This window comes from Somniosus microcephalus, chromosome 6, assembly GCF_052327205.1.
Source record: "Somniosus microcephalus isolate GS21.2 chromosome 6, FLI_Smic_1.0, whole genome shotgun sequence".
NCBI lineage: Eukaryota > Metazoa > Chordata > Chondrichthyes > Squaliformes > Somniosidae > Somniosus > Somniosus microcephalus.
The window spans coordinates 209,866,392-209,891,206 of record NC_140992.1 but is presented as its reverse complement, the minus strand read 5'-3'; the positions used below and the strand labels follow the sequence as shown (position 1 = coordinate 209,891,206).

Below are 24,815 nucleotides of genomic sequence, written 5' to 3'. Positions count from 1 at the left end.
AAGGCACCCCAGTAAAACTGAACTCAATGGGATCAGGGGAGAAACTCTCCAGTGGTTGGAGTCATACCTGGCACAAAGGAAGATGGTTGTGGTTGTTGGAGGCCAATCATCTCAGCCCCAGGACATGGCTACAGGGGTTCCTCAGAGCAGTGTCCTAGGCCCAACCATCTTCAGCTGCTTCATCAATAACCTTCCCTCCATCATAAGGTCAGAAGTGGGGCTGTTCACTGTTGACTGCAGTGTTCAGATAATGAAGCAATCTGTGTCCACATGCAGCAAGACCTGGGCAACATCTGTCTTGAGTTGATAGGTGGCAAGTGACATTTGGGCCAAACAAGTGCCAGACAATGACCATCTCCAACAAGAAAGAGCCTAACTATCTCCTCTTGACATTCAATGGCATTACCAAGTCCCCCACCATCAATATCCTGAAGGTCACCATTGACCAAAAATTCAACTGGACCAGCCACAGAAATGCCGTGGTTACCAGAGCAAGTCAGAGGCTGGGTATTCTGCAGCATGTGGCTCACCTCCTGACTCCCCAAAGCCTCTCCACTACTTACAAGGCACAAATCAGGAGTGCATTGGAACACTCTCCACTGGTCTGAATGAGTGCAGCTCCAACAACACTCATGAAGCTCGACACCTTCCAAGCCAAAGCAATCCTCTTGATCGGCACTTCATCCATTAGCCTAAACATCCACCCACTCCACCACTGGCGCACCATAGCTGCAGTGTACTATTTACAGAATACGCTGTAGCAACCTCCCAAGGCTTCTTCAGCAGCACCTTCCAAACCCGCAGCTTCCACCACATAAAAGGACAAGGGAGCATGTGCATGGGAACGCCATCACCTCCAAGTCACACACCATCCTGACTTGAAGATATATCACCATCGCTGGGTCAAAATCCTGAAACAACCACATCCCGAGAAGGAATTTTTAAAAATTTACCCTGTATATGTTTTCGTACGTGATGGCTCTGCGGGCGTTACCTCGAAGCAAGGCAATACAAATTCCAGTCAAAGCAGCTTGCTTCCCATCAGTAAGAAACAGCTTTAGCATTTTACCACCACTCGAAGATTCTGGCATGAATCCACTTGGCCCAAGAGCAACTAGATCATAAAAGGAAATAATGGTTGAAAACACTATGTGCCACAAACCTTCCCTAAAATTAGTTTGCTATTCATAACAGAGGCCCAGTACTTCATTGTTATTTGACCATATTATACAGATATTGTGTTACACATAGCAATCATTCAACATAGACAAAGTTTAATGCAATTGCAAATGATCTTCGATACACCAATAATTTGACTTAAGGATCAGTTAATCATTCAGAAGCCAGTAGGTTTTGTTTAGTTCTTCCCACCCCTCAAAGGTTATTTTCCTCCATCTCTTTAGCTTTCTCACTATAACATGCAATATTCACCAGTTCCCAGGCCTCTACCACTGTAACTTTAACTGGCCATTAGGAGCTGTGTAAAAGGAATGTAGAGTAATTCTTCTGATTTTGGCTGCTGTACAGTTGGAAAATGTCTGCAAGGAGGCTTTTGATAAATGTTAGGTTCATAGTTCAGTAGAGAATCAGAGCTGAATACTAAAAGTACAGAGGAGAACTGAATAAGGAAATAAGAGGGGCAATGAGAGTGTGTGAGAATAGATTACCAGGTAACATAAAAGATAAACATATAAATAGTAAAAAGGTAGTCAAAGAAAGGGTGGGGCCAATTAGGGACCATAAAAGGAGATCTTTTTGGGGAGGCAGAGGGCATGGCTGAAATACTAAATGAGTACTTTACATCTCTCTTCACTTAAGAAGAGGATGCTGCCAATGTCACAGTAAAGGAGGAGGTAGCAGCGATGTTAGATAGAATAAAAATAGATAGAGGTACTTAAAAGGTTGGCAATCCTCAAAGCAGAAACGTCACCCTGTCCGGATGGGATGCATCCCAGGTTGCTGAGGGAAGTAAGGGTGGAAATTACGGAGGCTCTGGCCACAATCTTCCAATCCTCCGTAGATATGGGAGTGGTGCCAGAGCACTGGAGGATTGCAAATATTATAACCCGGCTCAAAAAAGAGGGGAGGATAAACCCAGCAACCACAGGTCAGTTAGCCTAATGTCAGTGGTGGGGAAATTTTCAGAGACAATAATCTGGGACAAAATTAATTGGCACTTGGAAAAATATGAGTTCATGAAAGTCAGCACAGGTTTGTTAAAGGCAAATGGTGTTTGACTAACTTGATTGAGTTATTTGATGAGGTAACGGAGAGGGTTGAAGAGGGTAGTGCAGTTGATGTTGTGTATATGAACTTTCAAAAGACGTTTGATAAAGTACCACATAATAGACTTTTTAGCAAAATTGAAGCCCATGGGATTAAAAAGGCAGTGGCTGCATGGATACGTAATTGGCTATGGGACAGAAAGCAGAGAGTAATGGTGAGCGGTTGTTTTTCATAAAGGAGGGAAGTATACAGTGGTGTCCCCAGGGGTTGGTATTAGGCCCACTGCTCCTTTTGATATATATTAATGACCACAACTTGGATATACAGGGCATAATTTCAAAGTTTGCAGATGACATGAAAGTCAGAAATGTAGTAAACAGTGAGAAGGATAGTAAGAGACTCAGCTGTTGTCATTAGTTACTAAGGCAAAGCTGTCCATCTTCAATAAGTGAAAAACAAGCATTCACTTCCACCACCCACAAGTTCCCTTCTGGTGCTTCAAGGGGATATAGACAGGCTAAGTGAATGGTCAAGAACATGGCAAATGGAATACAATGTGGAGAAATTTGAAGTTATCCACTTTGGTAGGAAAAATAGAAAAGCAGAGTATTTTTTAACTGGTGAGAGACTGGGAAATGTTGGTGTTCAGAGGGACCTGGATGTCCTTGTACACAAATCACTGAAAGTTAACATGCAGGTACAGCAAGCAATTAGGAAAGCAAATGGTAAGTTGGCCTTTATTACAAGAGGATTTGAGTATAAGAGTAAAGACGTCTTACTGCAATTATATAGGGCTTTGGTGAGACCACACCTGGAGTAATGTGTACAGTTTTGGTCTCCTTACCTAAGGAAGGATATACTTGCCATAGAGGGAGTGCAACGAAGGTTCACCAGACTGGTTGCTGGGATGGGGGGATTGTCCTATGAGGACAGATTGAGTAGACTGGGCCTATATTCTCTAGAGTTTAGAAGAATGAGAGGTGATCTGATTGAAACATACAAAATTCTTACAGGGCTTGACAGGGTAGATGCAGGAAGGATGTTGTCCCTGGCTGGGGTATCTAGAACCAAGGGTCACAGTCTCAGAATAAGTGGTCGGCCATTTAGGACTGAGATGAGGAGAAATTTCTTCACTCAGAGGGTGGTGAATCTTTGGAATTCTCTACCCCAGAGGACTGTGGAGGCTCAGTCATGAGTATATTCAAGACAGAGAGCGATAGATTTTTGAATATTAAGGGAATCAAGGGATAAGGGGAGAATGCAGGAAAGTGGAGTTGAGGTAGAAGATCAGCCATGAACTTACTGAATGGCGGAGCAGGCTCAAAGGGCCAAATGGCCTACTCCTGCTCCTATTTCTTATGTTCTTATGGTGGTAATGTTATTGGGCTAGTAACCAGAGGCCAGGACTAATAATCCAGAGTGTCAGTTCAAGCTATGGCAGTTAAAGAATTTTAATTCCGTTTTTTAAAACTCTAGAAATTAAAAAGTGGCATCAGTAAAAAATGACCTTGAAGCTGGCAGATTGTCGTAAATGCCCAACTGGTTCAATAATGTCCTTTAGGGAAGGAAACCTACAGAAAAATGGAAAGTTCTGAGGGCTTCTGCTGAAGCCTTACCTGTAGGATTCGCAAAATTGGACTTTGTATTAATAAGGGTCAAATGGCAGAAGAGGCCATGGCCTAGAAATTCAGTATAGCCACGTTTGGGGCGCTACAGTCGGGCGGCCGCTAAAGTTTGCGCTCGGCGCATGTTCGCGCCACCTTCGCCGATATTCAGTCGCATCGCCCCAAGAGGTTGCTGCTGCGCTAAAACAGGCGATGCACGACTATCATTAGGCGCTAAGCCGGCGGCCTGGGGCGATACCCCCGAGGGCGGGCGCAGCGCAGGTGCGGCGAGTTGCTGATTGATGGCAGACACTCTGGCGCCGGTGAGCTCTTAAAGGGGGAGGGTGGATTTGTTTGCCTGCCACGCCCTGCACACTGCAGCCCTGAAGCAAGGCCCGACCACTGCTGCTTCATCTGTACAACGCCCAGGACTATGGAGAAGGCCAACGTTTGCACCCATTGCAGCCCCCATTATATGTTTCCAATCAATGCTATGGCTCTGAAGTTAAAGGCAAGTGCAAAGCTGTGGCCTGAAGCCACAAGTACCTGTGCAAGTGTTGAGCCAAACCAGAAAGCTCTCTACCTTTGTCTCTCTGCAAAGATCCGTCTCTCACAAAGAAGGAGTGTTGCAAAAAGGCTGCCTTTTCTACTGCAGGAGGAGTGCCCTTTAATTTGCGCCCCCACGCCCCGCATCGACTGAGAACCGTTCCCCTCTACCAGTCGCTAGCGGCGCCAGGCGCACAATAGGGCGGCGCCACTGAATTTCCAGGTTGGGGCGAACAAAGGGCGTTGCACGATGAAATGACGTCAGGATCTGCGCGTGCAGCTGAGCGCGCGCAAAGGCTTTGCGTCGCCGCTAAATCTTTACTGAAGTTGGGGAGAGGCGCAGATCGCGCTGCGCCCGGCCGCTAGCCGCCTAGCGCCCAACATCTCCTCCTCCTAAGGCGCTAGCGGCTGGCGCAAACAACTGAATTTCTAGGCCCATGATTTTAAAGACTGTTTTAAAAGAAGCCCAGAAAAAGGGGCATACAAAATGGCCACCATACCATGTGACCAGCTTATTGGGACACTTTAAAATGGTTCCTGCGCAACCTCAGACAGCTTTGTGGATTCAACCTACAGCAAGTTCTGGAAGCCGTTTCTGAGAGAACGAAACCAGACCCACACGTATGCATATGGATTAGATGCAGATCCAGTCAAGATCGGCCTGGAGACAGAGGCCATCAAAATTTTGACCCAGACAAAAGGGGACAATTTCATATTCATGAGAACAGCACCCAGGACTAGATAACGAGATCAGCAGGACATTAAAAACAACGAAGGTAATTCCAGACCAGAGATGGGCCTTTACCAGCTGTTTAAGACATTTTAAAATTTGATAACTACCCCGCTGTGCTCCCAGCCCGCCAAAATTAAAACAAAGACTACCCTGATTTTGGGCGGGAGATGGAAGCTTCTGGAAGAAAAGTATATCTGGAAGACTTTTCGGCAGTTGGGGCAAGCTAGAGTGGGCAAGCTTGCAGCTTGAGCTCAGACAGAAGACACACTCAGAAGAAGAAGCAGGCACTCGCAGGAGGAAGAAGAAAGCCAACATCGAGAAGGCCGTCTCGAAGCCGGCATCCCGCCCTGGGGAAACACATCGGGAGATCATCGACCATCCCCGGGCCGTTGCCAGAACGAGAGGCCACCGACCCAACTTGGGAGAAGAGACAAAAAATAAAGGTCCCAAGAGAAGAAACCTTCCAGCCACCCCGGCTCGGGAGAAGAGAGAAAAGGAAACTGAAGAAGTGATGGGAGCCAGCCCAAGGCTCCTCTAACCAGGGTCGAGCCGACGATCCTCGACCCCGCCGACATCCAGGCCCACCAGTGTCCAGCCGCCCCCGACCCCCACCTCAGGAGAGAGGTCTGGCGCAGCTCGCAGGGGCTTCACGATCCACGTGGAGACGAAACGCCTGAAAGGACCAAACACAGACTCGATTTCAAAACCGTGTGTAATATATATACCTTTAAGGGGGGAACTACTTTTTACAGCTCATGTATACTGTAGTACCGGCAGTGACCACACTTGTATAAAGCACTGAGTAGTAATCTGTACAGTCAGTTCCACTGTGAGCCACGTTGAGTAAACACCTGTTGTACCATTTCTCCTGCAGTCTGTGTCTTATTATACACAGACACAACACTGGCGACAAGGCAAGTTCGAACCTACCTGCAACTCTGCATCACCTCCCGGGGATTCGTTCCTGGAGATCAGTGGATTGGAGGTCAAGGCCAGAGACTCGGGCGTCGACCACGGGCAACCGCCCAGTCATCCAGCAGAGACTCGAGAATTGCGGGGGAGGCTGTCGAGAGCCAGGCTTGGCTTTCCAGTCGAGGTGGCCCAGCGAAACAGGCTGGCAACAGGTAGTGTGCAGACCCTTCCCAGACAGCGGCGGGCTAGAGCCCGACCGAGCGGCACAGCAAAGGGCCGAGCAGCGTCGACGGGGGAGAGGGAGAGAGGGCAGAGCGCACAGGGCGCAGCCGGTGTTCAGGGGCGGAGCAGCGTCGAAGAGAGAGAGAGAGAGACGCGCAGAAACCCGCGAGGCGCCGCCATTGCCACGAGGACCGCCGGGAGCAGCGTTGGCAGCAGCGGGGGAGGAAGGAAAGCGCGGGAGACGCCATTTTAAGCCATTGGGAGACGCCATTTTAAACCACACCCAAAATGCCGAAGAGTGGCAGTATCACCGCATTTGACAATGAAGTCGAAGATTGGACTACATATGTCGAACGAATAGAGGTGTACTGCAAGGCAAATGAGGTGTCAGATGACAAGAAAGCGTCGGTATTGTTAAATTTAATGGGTGCAAAGACGTATGGTTTATTACGAAATCTAGTAACCCCAACGAAGCCAATGGAAAAGAGTTTTGAAGACATAGTAACGATGCTACAGGGACATTTAAACCCCACACCGCTGCTGATAGCATAAGGAGGAAAGCAATGCTGATTATTTAACAGAACTGCGCAAACTATCGAAACACTGCCAGTTTGGAGCGGGACTGGCAGATACCTTAAGGGACAAGTTTGTGTGTGGGCTTCAAAGTGAAGGAACCCAGAAACGGCTTTTATCTGAAAAGGACCTTACGCTGAAAAAGGCTTTCAGCATTGCGGTATCATATGAAGCAGCAGCACGGGGCGCTGCAGAGATACAACAGAGACCGCAAGAATATGGCACAAACGAAATGTCATATGGAACAGAGAAGTGCTATCGCTGCGGCAGAACAACACACGACCAGAATGATTGCTGGTTCAAAGACAAAGTGCGCAGACAGTGTGGAAAAGTAGGACACATAGCACGAGTCTGCAGGTCGGGAAAGAAAACCAGCAATAAGAAACCTACCAAAGGAAAGTATAAGAAGGTACATAAGATGACGGAGAATAGTTCAGACGAACAAAAGAGTGATAACGACTCCGAAATCAGGGAACTGAGTTGTCTGAAACTACATAATGTGATCACAACGGAGGATCACCGAACCATTTGGGTCACTCTCAAGATAGCAGGAGTCCAGGTAAAGATGGAATTGGACACAGGATCAGCCCTAACAGTCATAAACCGATGGGACTACGAGCGGCTATTCTCACACATACCCTTGAGAGACACAAAAATTATTTTGAAGACGTACACGGGGCAAAAAGTCTACCCCAAAGGAAAAATAAGGGTGACCGTTGATGTAAGAAAAAGGAGACTTACCATCAAGTAACTTTAAAGTAAGCTTTAAGTAACTTATAAACACACTATATACACAAGAGAGGTCTTTACCATGCCTCTGGTAGAAGCCTCTTACAATACTGAACAGACCAGTATTTATACCAGTCCAACAGGAAGTGACATATGACAGGAAGTGAGGTATGTACACAGTTCATAGTTCATAGTTCATAGTTCACAGGAAGTGATGACATAACTTCCCGGAAGTTATCATTTTTATCACAACCGTTATATATAACGGTAAGGAAACACCAAAACTAGACCTGTATGTATTGCAAGATGGAGGACCACCATTACTGGGACGTGAATGGATCCGGAAAATACAACTGCATTGGCATTCCATACAGGCACTGACTGTGGCTGACAAAAAGGATGACGACGTCACACCTGGGCGACTGTCAAAGATCCTAACTGACGCGAAAGAAGTGTTCCAGCAAGGACTCGGAACACTAAAAGGCATGACAGCGACGATTAAAATTGAAGAAAACGCAAGTCCAACGTTTTTTAAGGCCAGACCAGTACCTTATGTGATCCGCCCAGCTGTCGAAGCAGAGCTGGAGAGTCTGGAACATTCAGGTGTACTGTCCAAGGTAGACTGGAGCGAGTGGACTACACCCATCGTCCCTGCAATGAAAAAGTCGTTGAGCAGCACGCCTGGGGAACCAAGGAAGGTTCGCATCTGTGGGGACTTTAAGGTTACAGTGAACCCGGTCCTTCACACCGTACAATATCCACTTCCACGGATTGAAGATATTTTCGCCTCGCTATCTGGAGGGAAACGCTTCACTAAGATTGATCTGGCCCAGGCATATCTGCAAATGGAGGTAGAAGAAGCATCAAAAAAATACCTCACAATCAACACCCATAAAGGTCTCTACCAATACAACCGGCTGGTATTCGGGGTAGCATCAGCTCCGGCTATTTGGCAGAGGGCAATGGAACAAGTCCTGCAAGGGATCCCAGGGACCCAGTGTTATTTGGACGACATCCTGGTCACGGGCGAAAATGACAGTGATCACCTTGCCAACCTGGAGCAGGTGCTCACTAGATTGCAGGAATATGGGCTCCGAGCTAACCGCCCCAAATGCGAGTTTTCTAGAAAACAGATCTCGTATTGTGGCCACGTTATCGATAAAGAGGGGTTACATAAGTCCCCAGAGAAGATTGAGGCAGTAGTCAAGGCTCCAGCACCGGAAAATGTGTCACAACTGAGGTCGTTCCTCAGGCTGGTAAACTGCTACCATAAGTTCTTGCCAAATTTGTCTACAATACTACACCCACTGAACACCCTACTGCAAACTGGGGTGCCATGGAAGTGGAGTGACGAATGTAGACGTGCTTTCCAGAAGAGCAAAACACTAATCACGTCGAAAGAGGTATTGGCCCATTACGACCCAGCATTACCAATTCGGTTGGCATGTGATGCGTCACCTTATGGCATTGGAGCGGTGCTGTCGCACAAATTCTCGGACGGCTCAGAGAGGCCAATAGCCTTTGCGTCACGATCACTAACCTCAGCCGAGCGTAACTACGCCCAGATTGACAGGGAGGCCCTCAGCCTAGTGTGGGGAGTGAAAAAGTTCAATCACTATCTGCACGGGCAGAAATTCACCTTGCTGACTGATCACCAGCCTCTTGTCTCCATTTTTAATCCGAAGAAGGGCGTTCCGGTGATGACTGCGCAACGACTACAAAGATGGTCACTTTTTCTAGGGGCGCACCACTATGAGATTGAATATAAGGGCACGAAACAGCATGGAAATGCTGATGGGCTATCACGCCTGCCACTGCCTACTGCAGAGGAAGCACCAGCAGTGGATCCTGTCGAAATATTCCATTCGACTATAGTTGAATACCTACCGGTAGCTAACACTTGTATCAAAAAGGAAACCCGAAATGACCCGACACTGTCTCGGGTATATGATTTGACGGTGAAGGGATGGCCAGCACATGGCGACTCACTGTTGCCAGCATTCTCGACAAGGAGAGAACAGCTGTCAGTGTGCCGGGGGACCTTGATGTGTGGATCCCGAGTGGTAATTCCACCCAAGTTAAGGGATAGAGTGCTCAATGAGCTTCATGAGGGTCATCTGGGAGGGGTAAAAATGAAAAGCCTAGCCAGGGCTTATGTGTGGTGGCCGGGAATCGATAAACAAATCGAGGACCTGACCAAGAGCTGCTCAGGATGCCAGAAAGTCCAAAATGCACCACCACAGGCCCCTCTACACCCATGGGAGCGGCCCTCATCTCCATGGCAACGGGTGCATATTGATTTTGCTGGTCCATTCATGGACTCAATGTTTTTAAGAGCCATGGATGCGCACTCGAAATGGCCTGAGGTCATCAAAATGTCCTGCACCACCACAGAGAAAACTATTGCAGTCCTACGGACCATTTTTGCCAGGAATGGCTTGCCAGAACAGATTTGCTCCGACAACGGACCACAGTTTGTGTCCGAAGAGTTCCGGAGGTTCTTGAAAAAGAATGGGGTAAGGCATTACACATCCGCCCCGTATCATCCAGCCACAAATGGATTGGCTGAGAGGTTCGTACAAACCTTTAAGAAGGCAATAAAGGCTATGTACAATGACAACATTCCGCTGCAGCACAAGGTGGACAATTTCCTGTTCGCCTACCGGAATGCGACACATGCAGTCACCAACCAGGCCCCAGCCATGATGTTCTTTAACCGAAGGTTAAGATCTCGCCTGGATTTGCTCAGACCAAACGTACGAAGAGATGTTGAGAGTAAGCAATTCCAGCACATCCATGAGAAGCCAACAAGGAGCTTCAATGTAGGGCAACCAGTCTTGGCCCGCGACTACCGAACAGAAAAATGGCAGCCAGGAACGATATGCACACGGCAGGGCCCACTAATGTACACAGTGGACATTGGGGAGAGCATCGTGAGACGCCATGCTGACCAGATCCTAGAGTCACAGGAACAAGTCAACCCCATGCCTCGCCCATACGTACCTGGTGATGAACCCGACGTACAGGTCGCATCTACCCCAGAAACAGTAGCATCGGAAGCTGATGAACCAACCGACGACAGGGGGCCAGAATTGCCTTCGCACCAAGAGCAAGACACTCGGGAAAGGCGCTATCCAGAAAGGATCAGGAAGCCTCCCCAAAGACTGAATATATAAATAGACTATTTTCAGCTAATGTTGCATGTTAAAAGTGTTAATTGTAATTAGTTTGATATTTAATTGTTAAATGAGTGTTATGGTACTGTTAATCTAAAAGGGGAGGAATTGTAATGTATATACCTTTAAGGGGGGAACTACTTTTTACAGCTCATGTGTACTGTAGTACCGGCAGTGACCACACCTGTATATAGCACTGAGTAGTAATCTGTACAGTCAGTTCCACTATGAGCCACGTTGAGTAAACACCTGTTGTACCGTTTCTCCTGCAGTCTGTGTCTTATTATACACAGACACAACACCGTGCACTTCCTAGTGGGATTGGTGAGCATGTTTCTGGCCCTTCACAATCAGATCTAGATAGGTTTAATAAGGGGGTGGATTTTAAGGGTACAATTAACATGAGTTGTTGTCCCTCGATGTTCCGTGTGTTTCCCTATTTCATGATGATCTTTGTAGAGTATAAGATGCCTGTATTTGCTTTAGTTAGTACTGTGTCGTTATGATTTGTTTGTGTGTTTTTTTTTCCCTCCCATGTACTCCCTTATCTGCTTGCATTTGATTTGATATTTTTCCTTATGCAATAAAATTTCATTTTGTTTCATCAAACTTGGTCTACAAGAGTTTTCTCTACATTGTAGGTCCTGCACCTAAGTCCAGAGTATAGCATCTAAGGGGCGAGTAGGTCGAACCACTCAAGGTTCTACTGTGCAAGAGAGAGAGGCCTCTAGAGAGAGAAACCTCAGGGAAATCTCTCAAGGAAAACCCCTTACATACCAAGGCTGGCCTACATGTGACTCCAGTCCCACACCAATGTAGATGACTCTTAATTGCCGTTTGAACTGGCCTAGCAAGTCACTCAGTTGTATCAAACCTCTACAAAGACTGAGACACAGACTGCAGCAGTTCAAGGAGAAGGCCCACTACCATCTGCTTATATAGATTATGGGCATGTCCATATTCCCCCTATGGGATATGATAGATAGATTATTCTGTGTGCAGTATTGGGCTGCACACTGCAGGAAGGATGCTGAGGTAATGGAGAGGGTACAACACAGGTTCACTAAGATGCCGCCTGGTATGAGGAAAGACAATTACGAGGAAGGACTTGAAAAATTGAAGCTATTGTCATTTGAATAATGTAGGTTATGGGGCAATATCATATAAATATTTAAAATTATGAAAGCATGAAACAAGGTAGATAGAAGCAGCTTGTTTTGAGTAGTTGAGGGGTCTAGAATGAGGGGCCATAAATTAAATCAGATTAAATGTAAGAGATTTAGAACAGACAGCAAGAGAAACAACTTTACATAGAGTGCTGTGAGGCTTTGGAATTCACTTCCAGGATAAATGATTCAAGATGAAGTTGCACAGATAGATGAAGGCAAAGAGGATAAAGGGATATGGGAACAGGTTGGGTAAATGTGATTGGGACTATATGCTCACATGGAGGGTAAATACCGAAACGGACTGGTTGGGTCGCAAGGCCTGTTTCCGTATTGTAACTTCTATGTATTTCTTCTCAATATTAATAATAAGAAACTATGAACTGGGAATAATGTTTGATCTGCTTTTAAAATAAAGCAGCAATTTATTATAATGCATACTATTACTGATCAGTTATTTTGGTAATGTGTAGAACATAAGTTTGAATTAAAGACTGCAAGCAATAGCACATTATGTAAAGTATAACCTGCTTCTGGAAGCTCTACTTCCTGATAGAAGAACAGGAGGCTTTGTCTGCCATCTACAATGAAAAAATTATCAATTTGTTCCAGCTGAAAAAGAAAAATATTTATTTTAGAATCAAGAATTTTTTTGTGATTAATCACATTTTCTGCTCTTCTCCTCTCTTGGATCTCTCGCATCATCCCCAGCTAAGAATCAAATGATCTGCCCCTGGTCACATGTGGGTGCATCTTAGTTGCTTCTTACTATCTCTGTGAAGAAACACCAACTGGAATGTAGTGAACCCCGCGGCGCCCCGCCCCACCCTCTGCCCCCCCGCGCCCCGCCCACACACCCCCGCGTGCTCCGCCCACACACCCCCGCGCCCACACCCACCCCCCCCACGCCCCACCACCACACACACGCTCACTACCACAGTACAAGGGCTCCAATGCACTTGCGACATCCACAAATTTATTTTCATTCACTATAAACCAGCAACTTTTTTTACATTAGGATCTTTATACCAAGTCACCAAAATACTACAATAAACAGGAAGGTCTTGTCAGTGTCACTCCCTCACCAATTCACTTTCAAACTCTCTTTCCTATGGCCCGCCACCCATCAAGCCATCTCAGACTGTTGATCTGTTCAATTCTACCTTGCTTCATCTTTGACGCCCTAATTCCCATCAAATCACTCATGGCCTTCCACCCCTGCCATTCCCCCAAGCGCCTTTTGTCCATGAAAAATCGCCTCATCAAACCTCTTCACACTCCCCTCCAGTACCAAGAACAAAGAGCTCGGGCCTTCTGTGCATCCCTCTTCTCTTCGCTCCCACATTGACAGCAGTTTCTTCCACTGCCTCAGCCGCTCTCTGGAACTCACATTTTAAACCTCACTGCCTCACCACTTCAACCTTTAAAATGTCTTAAAACCCACCTTTATAACCAAGCTTTCTGTCACCTCTCCTAACTCTCCCACATTGGCTAAGCATCCATTCCTTTCATCTATTTTTTTCTCCCCCCTCTAAAGAATCTTGGGACATTACCTATGTCAAAGGCACTATATAGTGAAAGTTGTTGCTGATAACAGTCACCATCTTCACATCATCAGCATTAAAATTCCTAAGTTGAGTATTCTCATACAAAGAGTATTTTTAGAACATATGCACAAACGGAACATTTATGCTTTTTTCACCCAGTGTAACCATCAAATGCTCCTCGGTCATGTATAACTTGGGTTAAATGTAGAGTAGAATTCCCTCTATGCCACGTCAACCATACAGCTTCAGTAATGCCAACCCCACCGTCTCATAGATCAAGAGACAAACTCTTAAAAATCAAGAGATTTGGTATATACATCATGAGTTGCTATTTTTTTCAAACCAATGTAGATTAACAGTTGGCTTATGAGCCTCATTAGTGGCTTATTTAATTTCTAACAGGTCAGAGATCTTTACAAAAACTATATTATTGCATCTGAAAATGCTTTACAAAAAGCTTTTTAAAAATCCTACCTCTTATCACCACATCTCAGTTTAAGGTTACGATGACAGTGGTTTTATAAGTTTCCTTTTGTTTTTTAGTGTAGTTCTTTATTAGTTGTGTCCCTCTAAAAAAGGGGACACTTTTGTTCGATGGGAAGACCCCAATGTCTCCTTATTGGTTTATTAGATAAAGCAACAAAAAAGATCTTATGCAACCTGCAGCTACAATAACGCGCATTGCATTGCCCCTTTAAAAATTGCAAAGTTGGAGCGGGGGAAGGAATTGAAACAAAGCTCAGTGGAGCTGGTCCCACCTCCTTTTGGGCGACCATCGCTGATTGGTCGGCACAGACATCAGTCGAGGCGTTATGGTACCAGGACGGCAACGACGTGCAAGTGGGTGGAGAAATGGACGCCATGTTTGATTGTGGAGTATAAGCGGCTCTTCGTTCAGCTGCGCGCCTTCCCTCCCGCGGCTTAATTTTATTCATTTGTTTTAATTCCCCGGTGGAGTGAGAGGCGGTGGGGGACATGGTGAGGAGAGAGACTCCCAGTTACCCACTCCCATTCATTTGTGGTGGCAGAGAGAGTGAGGGGCGCCAGACCGGATGCTTCTTGCAAATCACGCCAGGAGAAAAAAATCCTGAAATTTGAGAATTCTATTGCAAGACCATGAGTGAGGCTTAATTTTACTTAGAAATCACGTCTCTCGCGGTAACTTCGTGAAAGTTGGCACATCCTCCTTTTGAAGAGCACCCCATTACTAGTCTAACATTTCCATTTCCTAAACCATCCTTTTGGCCCCTCAGAATAAGGCTGACAGTTTTAGAGCTAAACCAGTCTTAATTGTGGATTCATGCCCACTAGTAACTATGGTCAGACTAATCCAGACTCATTTCAGCCAGATGAGAGAATAGGGGCATCTGATGCCAAGGCCACGTATCCTCTGACATGGAGGCCTGAGGCCTAATCTGTGCCTGGTGTGGACTGGAAGCACTTTGTGCACTAAGAACCTGCACACCTAATGTGTACAAGGGTCTTTAGAACCACAAGTAATTGAATGAAGGGTCCTCCCCATAATGCACCTGAGCAGCACTCCAGACGCTCACTGCCCGTGAACAATGGCAACTGAAGGGGAGGCCGAAAGTAATCATTCAGAAAATTCTCCTGAGAGGCCCTCTTCTTGAAAATGCTTATGTCCCTTCATTTTCCTGGCCTTCTGCAGCCACTTTTTCCAAGGGGCCTTTGTACCCCATGATTTTTTTTTAAATGGCAGCATTTAAAGGGGCGCAAGAACCTCATCCATAGATGCTGATGCCCAACATTCCTGCCAAGCACTAGGCAGCAGGAGCACCGCACAAATATTTTAAATCAGCTAAACTCACATTATTGGGCGAGTTCAGCTTGGTGGAGTGCAGGCAAGGCCATTCCATTATTCTGTGAGGTGCAACGCTAACCCTAACCTTAACCTTACTGCTGCATTAGGACCACATTACCTGGCCCAAGTCTTCTATCCATTAGTCTGAGCTGCATTTAAATCCATATCTCACAACTAAAAGGGTAGTTCTGAAAGATACCTTAATATCTTAATAAATCTGCAATAACAACTTTACAATTATTAATTGTCTTGTGTGAACATTGCAACCCAAAGATATTTAACAGTCTAATAGGCATAGAAAACATAATAAAAATACGCTGCATATAGTGACACCACTATTCTTGGCCAGAAGGGAGATGATTGGGTAATTCCCCCATCAATCATACCTGGAGACCACACTGTTCTAAGTGAATGCGATTGATTTTATGCACATAATTTGTATGTAATTATCCTCCACTCATTGCATTTTGCTGGAGAAATCACTCTACTTTTATCGGGAGATGTTGCTGCAGTTTCGGTCATGCTCTATTTGCTGTAGTTCCCAGAGACTCTTTTTAAATAGACTCTGTAGACTGTTTGCTGCAGTGCGCTGTTTAAACAGACTCTGTTAGCTGAGTAAATAAAGTTTGTTTGCTGTAAAATACATTGACCTAGAAACTGGGCTACTTACCACCACTCATTTGCACCAGTATCCTGGCGGAAAATGGTGGCCGCCACTCTGGCACCCTTCTCTGGCGCAGGACTCGGCAGCTGCCATTTTGGTGAGGGCCTTAGTGCTGCCGATAGCAGAGCTGGCCCTGGAGATGTAAATGAAGAGAGGGTGACATCAGTCGGCATGCAATGCCGACTTAACGTCACCTCTGCCAACTTCGACCTCTGCACTGAGTTCAGCGCTGGGTCCTAAGCTCGCTCTGAAAAGCGAGCCTTCAGCAGACTGACAGAGATGCTGTCAGCACTTCTTAAAGGGACACACACATCTTTCAGATAAGTTTACATTTAAGCTTTTGGACTGGATTTTTAAAAATGTTATTGAAGTAGTGGCTTGGTGCAATACATGTTAAAAGTTTTTTTAAGTGTGCAGGGAGTGCTGCTGGATGCTTGCAAGGCCTCGGATGGTAAAGGAAGGCCTCTGAGAAGACAGAAAATGCTGGAAATACCATCTATCCTGCAATCCCTCGCGTTACATAATTTTGTGATCTAACTGCTAAATTCATCTAAATAGGATTTATGCACAAAAAAGGGTTTGCTTACTTGAGTCCCTTCCAGTATGGCATCTTCAATGTCGGACCTTTCCAGAGGGACACAGGTGGCCACAATATTAAAAACGTATTCATGCCTGCTGTCTAACTGCGTCCGTTTAGCTTCACGTTCTTCTCTTAGTTTGTGCTGCAATACAGTGTAAAACAATGCAAGGTAGAGAGATTTTTCTTACAATATGGAGCAGTTTCATTTCTTTTGTAACCACTCTCATCAAGGTAAATGTGGCAGCGCGAGTGATGGAAAATTTTCCCCCTAGGCACAGCAGGGATGGTGCTGGTCCAAATTATAGGATTTCTACATTACAACACTAACTTCAGAGGGCTGCCGGCTGCTGTACCACCTATACCAATTTTTTATTCGCCACACTCTAAATTTTGTAGTGCACTCAGATAGTGATTTCCAAGCTTGTGTCATTTAATCCATGTACAGTAACAAATAGGAGCTGGTTTACCACATGTTGTAACTCCTGATTGCCACTGTAAATGTCACAGCTGCAAAAAGGCCAACTTAAACAGAATCAACATTTTTGGTGGGTTTCCAAATGTTAGTCACCAGACACAAGTTTTGATTTCACTTTCCTCTTACTATGAACTGTGGCAGTGTCAAAAATAAAGTCGCTGATGGCAACTGTGACTGTGCCAAGTCCTCCAGTTGTTAATACCATTACTGCAGCCTACTTGATTTTAGGGCCACTTAGTGGCGCCATGGCTTTTCTACCTCTTGAAATTCAGCACAATTTTTTCCCTAATTTAACTCCATGAGGCAGAAATTCCGATGCCTACGGGTGAGTACGCGTTGTGTACCCACCCTGTAGGGACATTGGAAATGCTGGTTTCAGGCATGCACTGCGCATGCGCTGGAAACCGGCATTTCCGATCTGTCAAGAAAGCTCTTGACAGATCCTCCGGCTGCCCTGGAGCAGGGCCTCTGCGGGTGGATAGTTCCGTTTTTTGGGCGCCCACAGAAAACACTTACAATTCTTACGCCTGTAAAAGCAGGTGCAAGGCCTGCTTTTACCAGGCTAAGAGTTGAAGAAAGTAAAAAATAAAATAAAAATTCCCATTGATTTATCATTTTAAAATACTTTAAAGAAAGGTAAGTTTATTTTTAGCCCCGTTAAAAACTTTAATTATTTTTTTCAAAAATTTAAATTTTTGTTTAAAATAGTTAATTTATGTAATTTATAGTCATTTAAAAAATGTGATTTTTTTTTTATTTGAAGTTTTACTTATGTTTTGGGGCTGATCTCTATTCATAGATTTGACAGGTCTTTCTTGTCAAATCTATGAATGGAGATTCCCTGCTCCGATTGGCTCCCCATGGCCCACGTGATCCCAGGGACGCTGCAAACTACCTGCGCCCCTGGGATACGCGTGTCCTGCACACCGGCAGTTTGAAGAGGCACAGCAATGGAACTCTGCGCCTCCCGGGAGCCCTCCGGTCCAGGCGCAGATTTTTCCAAATCGCAGCCCTCTGCCCGCGGGAGGCCTGCGAACGGAATTTCTGGGCCATGCATATGTATCTCAGTCCTGGGTTGAGACTGCCCAAGTTCATTTCAACTACACCCAAATAGAGGATGTTCGTCCCATTGATCTATCCTGCATTCAATCCCTGTAGATACCTTGATAATAATCTCTAAGTTTATAAATCTGGGAATATTTTTAATTTTGATGCTTAAATGTTAAAGCAGTCCTGAAAGAGTTAAAAAAATATCACTTTTTTCCAGCTACTATCAATGCCAAATAATCTTCTAGCCCAAATACATTATTAATTCAACAGCAATGTATTTCCCAGTAGGGAAAATTTCTAACCACACTAGAATTGGGAAACTTTACAGAAGTCACAGTAAGGGTAATTTTGACTTTGGGCAATAGTACAAAAAGGGTGATTCGATTCACTCGCTCTTTATGCATCTCTGCTGATTTTCACTGACTTCAATGAAACTGAAAATTAGGAAAGATGTTTAACAGGCGGCTGATTCGATAGGGACTGTTATACATTATCATCCAAAGTCAAAATTACCCCCAATATGTTAGAACATAATACACCAATAAATAAAGAGTGATAACCGTACAGCATTGTAAAATGGTTTCCAATTACAGCCATAAAGCCAAGGGAACATTTTTCAAACGTGTCAGTAAATAGAATGCCCAATAAATTGGAAGCTCTTATCAGTCCACAAAACAGCTTGAAAGCTGAAATACTATCACATACTGTTCTAGTACCTTCTCACCTTTGCCAAAGAATTATTGAGACCTACATAGATTAGCCGAGTGCCTTTTAAAGCTGCATCTTTCTTTTCTCTACTGATTTGTGTCCCCTTCCCTCCTCTCCTCCCCTGAAGGTGTTGGCTCATTGTTGCAGTATTTTCCATCAAGCACCAATCCGTTCCTCCCTTCATTGCGATTTTCACATCTCTTTCATCCTGCATTTTTTTCCAACCCAACGAAAATGTTTGCTTAGCTTTCAGTTTTCAGTTCTGACATAGGGTCACACCTAAAACATGAACCTTTCTTTTCTCTTTACAGACACTGACAGACCCGTTGGGCAGGATTTTCATTGGGCCGTGGAGGTGGGATTGGAGGCGTGTGGGGGTTTTAAATCGCGAAATCGGGGGGCACGAATCGATCCCACCCCCAACCCGCCTCCATGCCAGTTTCAAAGGAGGCGGACACCCGACCTGTGCTGGGAGCCGCCTCCCCGAGGCGGGAAGGGGATTAGTGCCAATTAACTGCCTGTTAACAGGTATTTAACAGGCAGTTTTTAGCCTAATCCCTATTGTTATGTATTGTATGTTCTATTGTGTGTTCTCCTCCCACCTGTGGTGGCGCTGTCACAGGAGATAAATGGTTGGGTATTCTCTCGGTTAAGTTTCACTCTCTTTGTTCAGAACTTGCCAGAACTTCCTTTCCTTCCAATACAGCACTTCATGTTTGAATCTCTGAGTTCTGAGTCCGAAATTGTGTCTAGGTAGAAAAGTACCGACACAACAAGTGGCAACGAGGAGCGGATGAATCTGCGTACGTTATGGGTGCAGTGAGTAAACAGAAAGTTTAATTTGAAACGTGAGATGGCTACTATATCAGGAAACATCGGTGATTTTGATGAAAATGTGGAGCAATGGAGCGCATATACGGAACGTTTTGATTATTTTGTATTGGCGAATGCGGTGGCAAATGAAAAGGTCGTGCCTACCTTTTTGAGTGTAATCGGGCCGAAGACTTTCAATTTACTTCGCAGCCTCGTGCAGCCAGATAAGCCAGGAACTAAAACATATAAGCAACTAGTGGAAATTCTTGGAGCACATTTTTCACCAAAACCTCTGGTTATTGCTGAGAGATTTAGATTTCACAAACGGAATCAAGGGGAGGGGGAATCAGTGACGATGCTTATTGCTGCTTTAAAAAGGTTGTCGGAACACTGCCAGTTCAAGGAGGTGCTGAATGACACCATTAGAGACAGACTTGTGTGTGGTCTGCAAAATGCAGCCACACTGAAGCGCCTTCTGACTGAGGACAACCTTACTCTTGAAAAGGCCATTGAAGTTAGTGTCTCCATGGAGATGGCGGAAAAGGAGGCTCACCAGTTGAGTTCAACAGGGAGAGTTCACAAGGTGTCGTCTGAGCCTAAAGGTGCGCGGAACGGCACATGTTACCGTTGTGGGAAAACGGGCCATCACACTAATGACTGCTGGTGTACAGAGCTGGAATGCCGAAATTGTGGCAAAAAGGGTCACATTGAACGCGCCTATAGAGGTGAAAAAAGAACAGACAGAGCTGGGAAGCATGGAAGCAAAATGTCTGTACTTGGACAAGAGAGGAAAAAGAGTGTTCATTCAGTGCAGTATGATGGAACAAGCAAAACAGAGGGGAGCGACACCTCTGAGGAGGAAGAGGTACATATACTGACGGTTGCAGGTGGTTCAAATGGCTACTGGGTGTCACCACTGGTGGAGGGACAATCAGTGCGGATGGAGGTGGACACAGGCGCGGCTGTGTCCCTTGTTTCAGACACTGTCTGCAACAAAATGCTAAAGCATCTTACCCTTCAGCCAACAAACATTGTGCTAAAGACGTATACCGGCGAACCTGTGGCCATGAGAGGCGTCATTGAGGTGACAGTTAAATTGAACGGACAGACTGCAAAACTGCCACTATATGTGGTAAAGGGAAATTACCCATTGCTACTGGGACGTGCGTGGCTAGAGAAAATCACGCTGGACTGGCCTGCAGTCCGCATGATGTCATAAGGGGAGTCAGGTCTGACTGCAGTGTTAAACAAACATGCAGAACTCTTCAATGGGGAACTTGGGAGCATGAAAAAGATCAGCGTGAGACTGGACATTAAACCTGACAGCAAGCCGAAGTTTCACAAAGCCCGACCTGTACCCTATGCAATTAGGCCAAAAGTTGAGGCTAACTTGGAGGCCTTAGTCGAGAATGGAGTCCTGGAGCCTGTGAGCGTGAGCAAATGGGCCACACCCATTGTTCCTGTCCTGAAAAAGGATGGATCTGTTCGAATCTGCGGGGATTTTAAAGTGACTATTAACCCGGTGCTGTCTGTGGAACAGTACCCTCTTCCCCTCATTGATGATCTTTTTACGGGCCTGGCCGGAGGGCAAAAGTTCAGCAAAATAGACTTATGCCAGGCTTATCTACAAATGCATGTCGATGACAAATCAAAGGAGCTGCTGACAATTGTGACACACAAGGGGCTATACAGGTACTGCCGCCTTCCGTTTGGAATTACGTCAGCCCCTGCTCTATTCCAAAGGGCAATGGATCAGATTTTGAGTGGACTGCCAGGAGTCCAGTGCTACCTGGACGACATCCTTGTCACTGGGACAAATGAGGAGGATCATCTTCTGAACTTGGATGCGACACTACAACAACTGAAAGAGTACGGACTCAGAGTTCGTAAAGACAAATGTGAATTCTTTCAGTCTTCAGTTGAGTACCTGGGGCATGTGATTGACGCTACTGGCCTGCATAAGGCGCCGCCAAAGGTCAAGGCGATCGTGGAGGCCCCAGCACCCCAGAATGTGAGCCAGTTACGTTCATTTCTGGGGCTACTTAACTACTATGGGAAGTTTATTCCAGACTTAGCAACATTGCTGAAGCCGTTACATCAGTTGCTATGACAAGGCAAAACATGGAAATGGACTGAACTGTGCAACGAAGCTTTCGCCCAAGCAAAGAAAGCATTGCTGAAATCGGAGGTCCTGACACACTTCGACCCAAAGCTACCCGTGCAGCTAGCATGTGATGCATCACCATATGGTGTGGGAGCAGTCATATCCCACATCATGCCTTCGGGTGAAGAGAAACCTATCGCCTTCGCATCACGCACCTTGAACAAGGCCGAGAGTAACTATGCGCAGATTGAGCGCGAGGCCTTGGGAATCGTTTTTGGAATTCGAAAATTTCATCAGTACCTGTTTGGGAGAAGGTTCACACTCCTGACAGACCACCGTCCATTGACTTCAATCTTCGGGCCCCACACCGGAATTCCATCTCTCGCTGCAAGCAGGATGCAAAGGTGGGCTTTACTGTTGTCAGGACACACATACGAGATCAAATATCGCAAATCAGACTTGCACGGCAACGCAGACGGTCTCTCGAGGCTACCCTTGCCTGTTACTCCCCCAGAGCCTCGTCAGATAGACATCTTCTACTTTAGACAAGTGGAGGGAGCACCTGTCACTGCAGTTCAGGTGCGAAGGTACACCCACAACGATCCAGTCCTGTCTGAGGTAATGGACGATGTCATTCGAGGGAGAGCGATAGGAGATTCTCCTAGTTTGAAACCTTACGTTTCAAAAAGAAATGAGCTCTCCGTCCAGGCAGGTTGTCTTCTTTGGGGACGCCGTGTCATCATTCCGCCACCTCTGAGGGAACCTATACTGCAACAACTTCATACAGGCCACAGTGGGATGGTTCGGATGAAGGAAATGGCAAGAAGCTACTTGTGGTGGCCAGGTCTCGATGGGAATATTGAGGAGAAAGCCAAAACATGTTCCCCATGTCAAAGGGTCCGGAATGTTCCACAGCTGGCAACCCTACACCCCTGGGATTGGCCTGCAGAAGTGTGGCAGCGAGTACATGTGGACTTCGCCGGTCCTTTCGAAGGGAAGATGTTTATGGTGGTTGTGGACGCTCGTAGCAAGTGGCCAGAGGTCGCTGTGATGAGGTCTACCACGGCAGAGAAAACAATTGAGAAACTTGGTGAGATGTTCAGCCGTTATGGCTCACCGGAACAACTCGTAAGTGACAATGGTCCACAATTTGTATCACAGGAGTTTGCAACCTTCCTGCATGTGAATGGTGTCCAACACATCAGGTCTGCGCCCTATCATCCCTCTACTAACGGCCAGGCAGAAAGGTTCGTGCAAACTTTGAAGCACGCCTTGAAGGCATCACAAGGTCAGGGCTCAATCCACCAACGTCTGAACAGCTTCCTGTTGTCCTACAGGAACGAGCCGCATGCCACAACCAAAACTTCCCCCGCTTCGCTCATGATGAAGAGGCAGTTGCGGACAAGTTTTGACTTACTCAAACCTCCAAGAGCAGAGCAGGTTGTCCATCGTCAACAACAAGCTCAAGTTGAAAAGAGAGAGAAAAGAGCCAAGGAGAGACGGTTTCATCCGGGAGAGCACGTCCGAGCTCGAAACTACAACACTGGACCGAAATGGGTTCCTGCTACGGTGATCGCGCAGACGGGCCCTGTGTCTTACACGGTTGAGACTGCTGAGGACATCGTCTGGAGAAGACACACAGATCAACTGTTGCTAGGAGCAGAGACAGCCACAGAGGCTCCAACGGCTGGTTGGCCTGAACTGTTTCCGAATGATACCGCAAACCAGCATCCTTTGCCACAGTGTTCTTCTCCAACACAGGAAGTCAAAGAGACTGTTCCACCTGTGCAAACTCCTGACTTTCAACTGACACAGGCACCCTCTCCATCCAGGCCTGTGTCAATGCCTACTGCTGTGGAAGCCAGCGATGACCGCCGGTATCCTGTCAGAGAGCGGCGGCCTCCAAGACGCTTGGATCTGTAGGCTTAGTGACTTACCCACAAGACTGGGGCAGAATAAACCCCAGGGTAAAGTCAGGGTTTGAGGCAGTCTACCTCTACCCTAGGTTAGTTGAGTGTATTGAAAGTAACTTACCTACTGAGGAATAATGCGGACCTTCCATTTAAGAGGGGAGGAAATGTTATGTATTGTGTGTTCTATTGTGTGTTCTCCTCTCACCTGTGGTGGCGCTGTCACAGGAGATAAATGGTTGGGTATTCTCTCGGTTAAGTTTCGCTCTCTTTGTTCGGAACTTGCCAGAACTTCCTTTCCTTCCAATAAAGCACTTCATGTTTGAATCTCTGAGTTCTGAGTCCTAAATTGTGTCTAGGTAGAAAGGTACCGACACAACACCTATTTTTATCCCTGAAGTGTGGGATTCCCGACGGCGCCAAACCACGCCAAGTTAGCAAGGTGGACCGTCGGGCTGAAGGGCTTGGTGGGTTCGAGATGTCCGGTGTTCAGGTGAGTGATGAGTGCATGAGTGCAGAGGTAAGTGTGTTTGGTGTGTGTAAAGTGTTGAAAGAAGTTTTACTTACCTTTACTTACCTTTACAGCCTTCCTTCCTACAGGTCTCGGGAGTCCCTCATCTCACTGGCACAGAAAGCAGAATGGCCGCAAGCTGTCAAAATCTGCAGCCTTCTGCTTTCTGTTCTGGAGAGATCTCTAAATCAGCCTGAGAGGAAGGAATTAACTTGGAGTACAGATTGTCAGTGTTTGACAGCTTCAAAGAGCTGTCAAACGCTGATATTTCATCTGTCAAAAGCTCTTGACAGATGAAATGTCAATCTGTGATGTCACCTGTTGCCAGGTGGCCCTTAATTGGCCTGCTGAGCCCGCTGGACGGGCTCAACAAGGTCGATCAAGTGAAAATCGAGTGGGTTGCCCGCAACTCGATGGAGGCGGGACTACAACCCCAAAAGTTGTAGTGCCGCCTCCTATACGCCTCCAGTATCAAAATCCAGCCCGTTGTGTTGTTCCAGCATTTTCTAGTCACTATTATTTACTGGTGAGCCATGACAGTTGTAGGGGGCGGGAGAGGGCAGAGGGGGTTATCAAACTATTAAACCACAGTAAGCATAATTTCTGAGCCTGATTGTTCCCTTTCTATATATCCACACACATGTGCTTCCACACGGGTCGATCATGACTGATTTTCCTCTCACTAATCTATGAGTGCTAAGGCCTATTGTCGTGCACCTGTCGCACTACTGAAATCAGCACAGA

At 46.2% G+C, this 24,815-nt stretch overlaps 1 protein-coding gene across 1 annotated transcript in view; it reads right to left on the bottom strand.

Moving 5' to 3' along the window:
- Nucleotides 1-18,947, bottom strand: part of LOC147116426 (dynein axonemal heavy chain 5-like) — a 345,860-nt gene extending 326,913 nt beyond the window's left edge. The window contains exons 1-4 of the mRNA XM_085992043.1: nucleotides 18,750-18,947; nucleotides 16,508-16,642; nucleotides 12,415-12,499; nucleotides 954-1,114 (exon numbers count right to left, since the gene is read on the bottom strand). Of these exons, the coding sequence (XP_085848169.1) occupies nucleotides 954-1,114; nucleotides 12,415-12,499; nucleotides 16,508-16,642; nucleotides 18,750-18,947 (579 nt within the window). The remainder of the gene's footprint in view (nucleotides 1-953; nucleotides 1,115-12,414; nucleotides 12,500-16,507; nucleotides 16,643-18,749) is intronic.
- Between the last annotated feature and the right edge of the window lie 5,868 nt (nucleotides 18,948-24,815).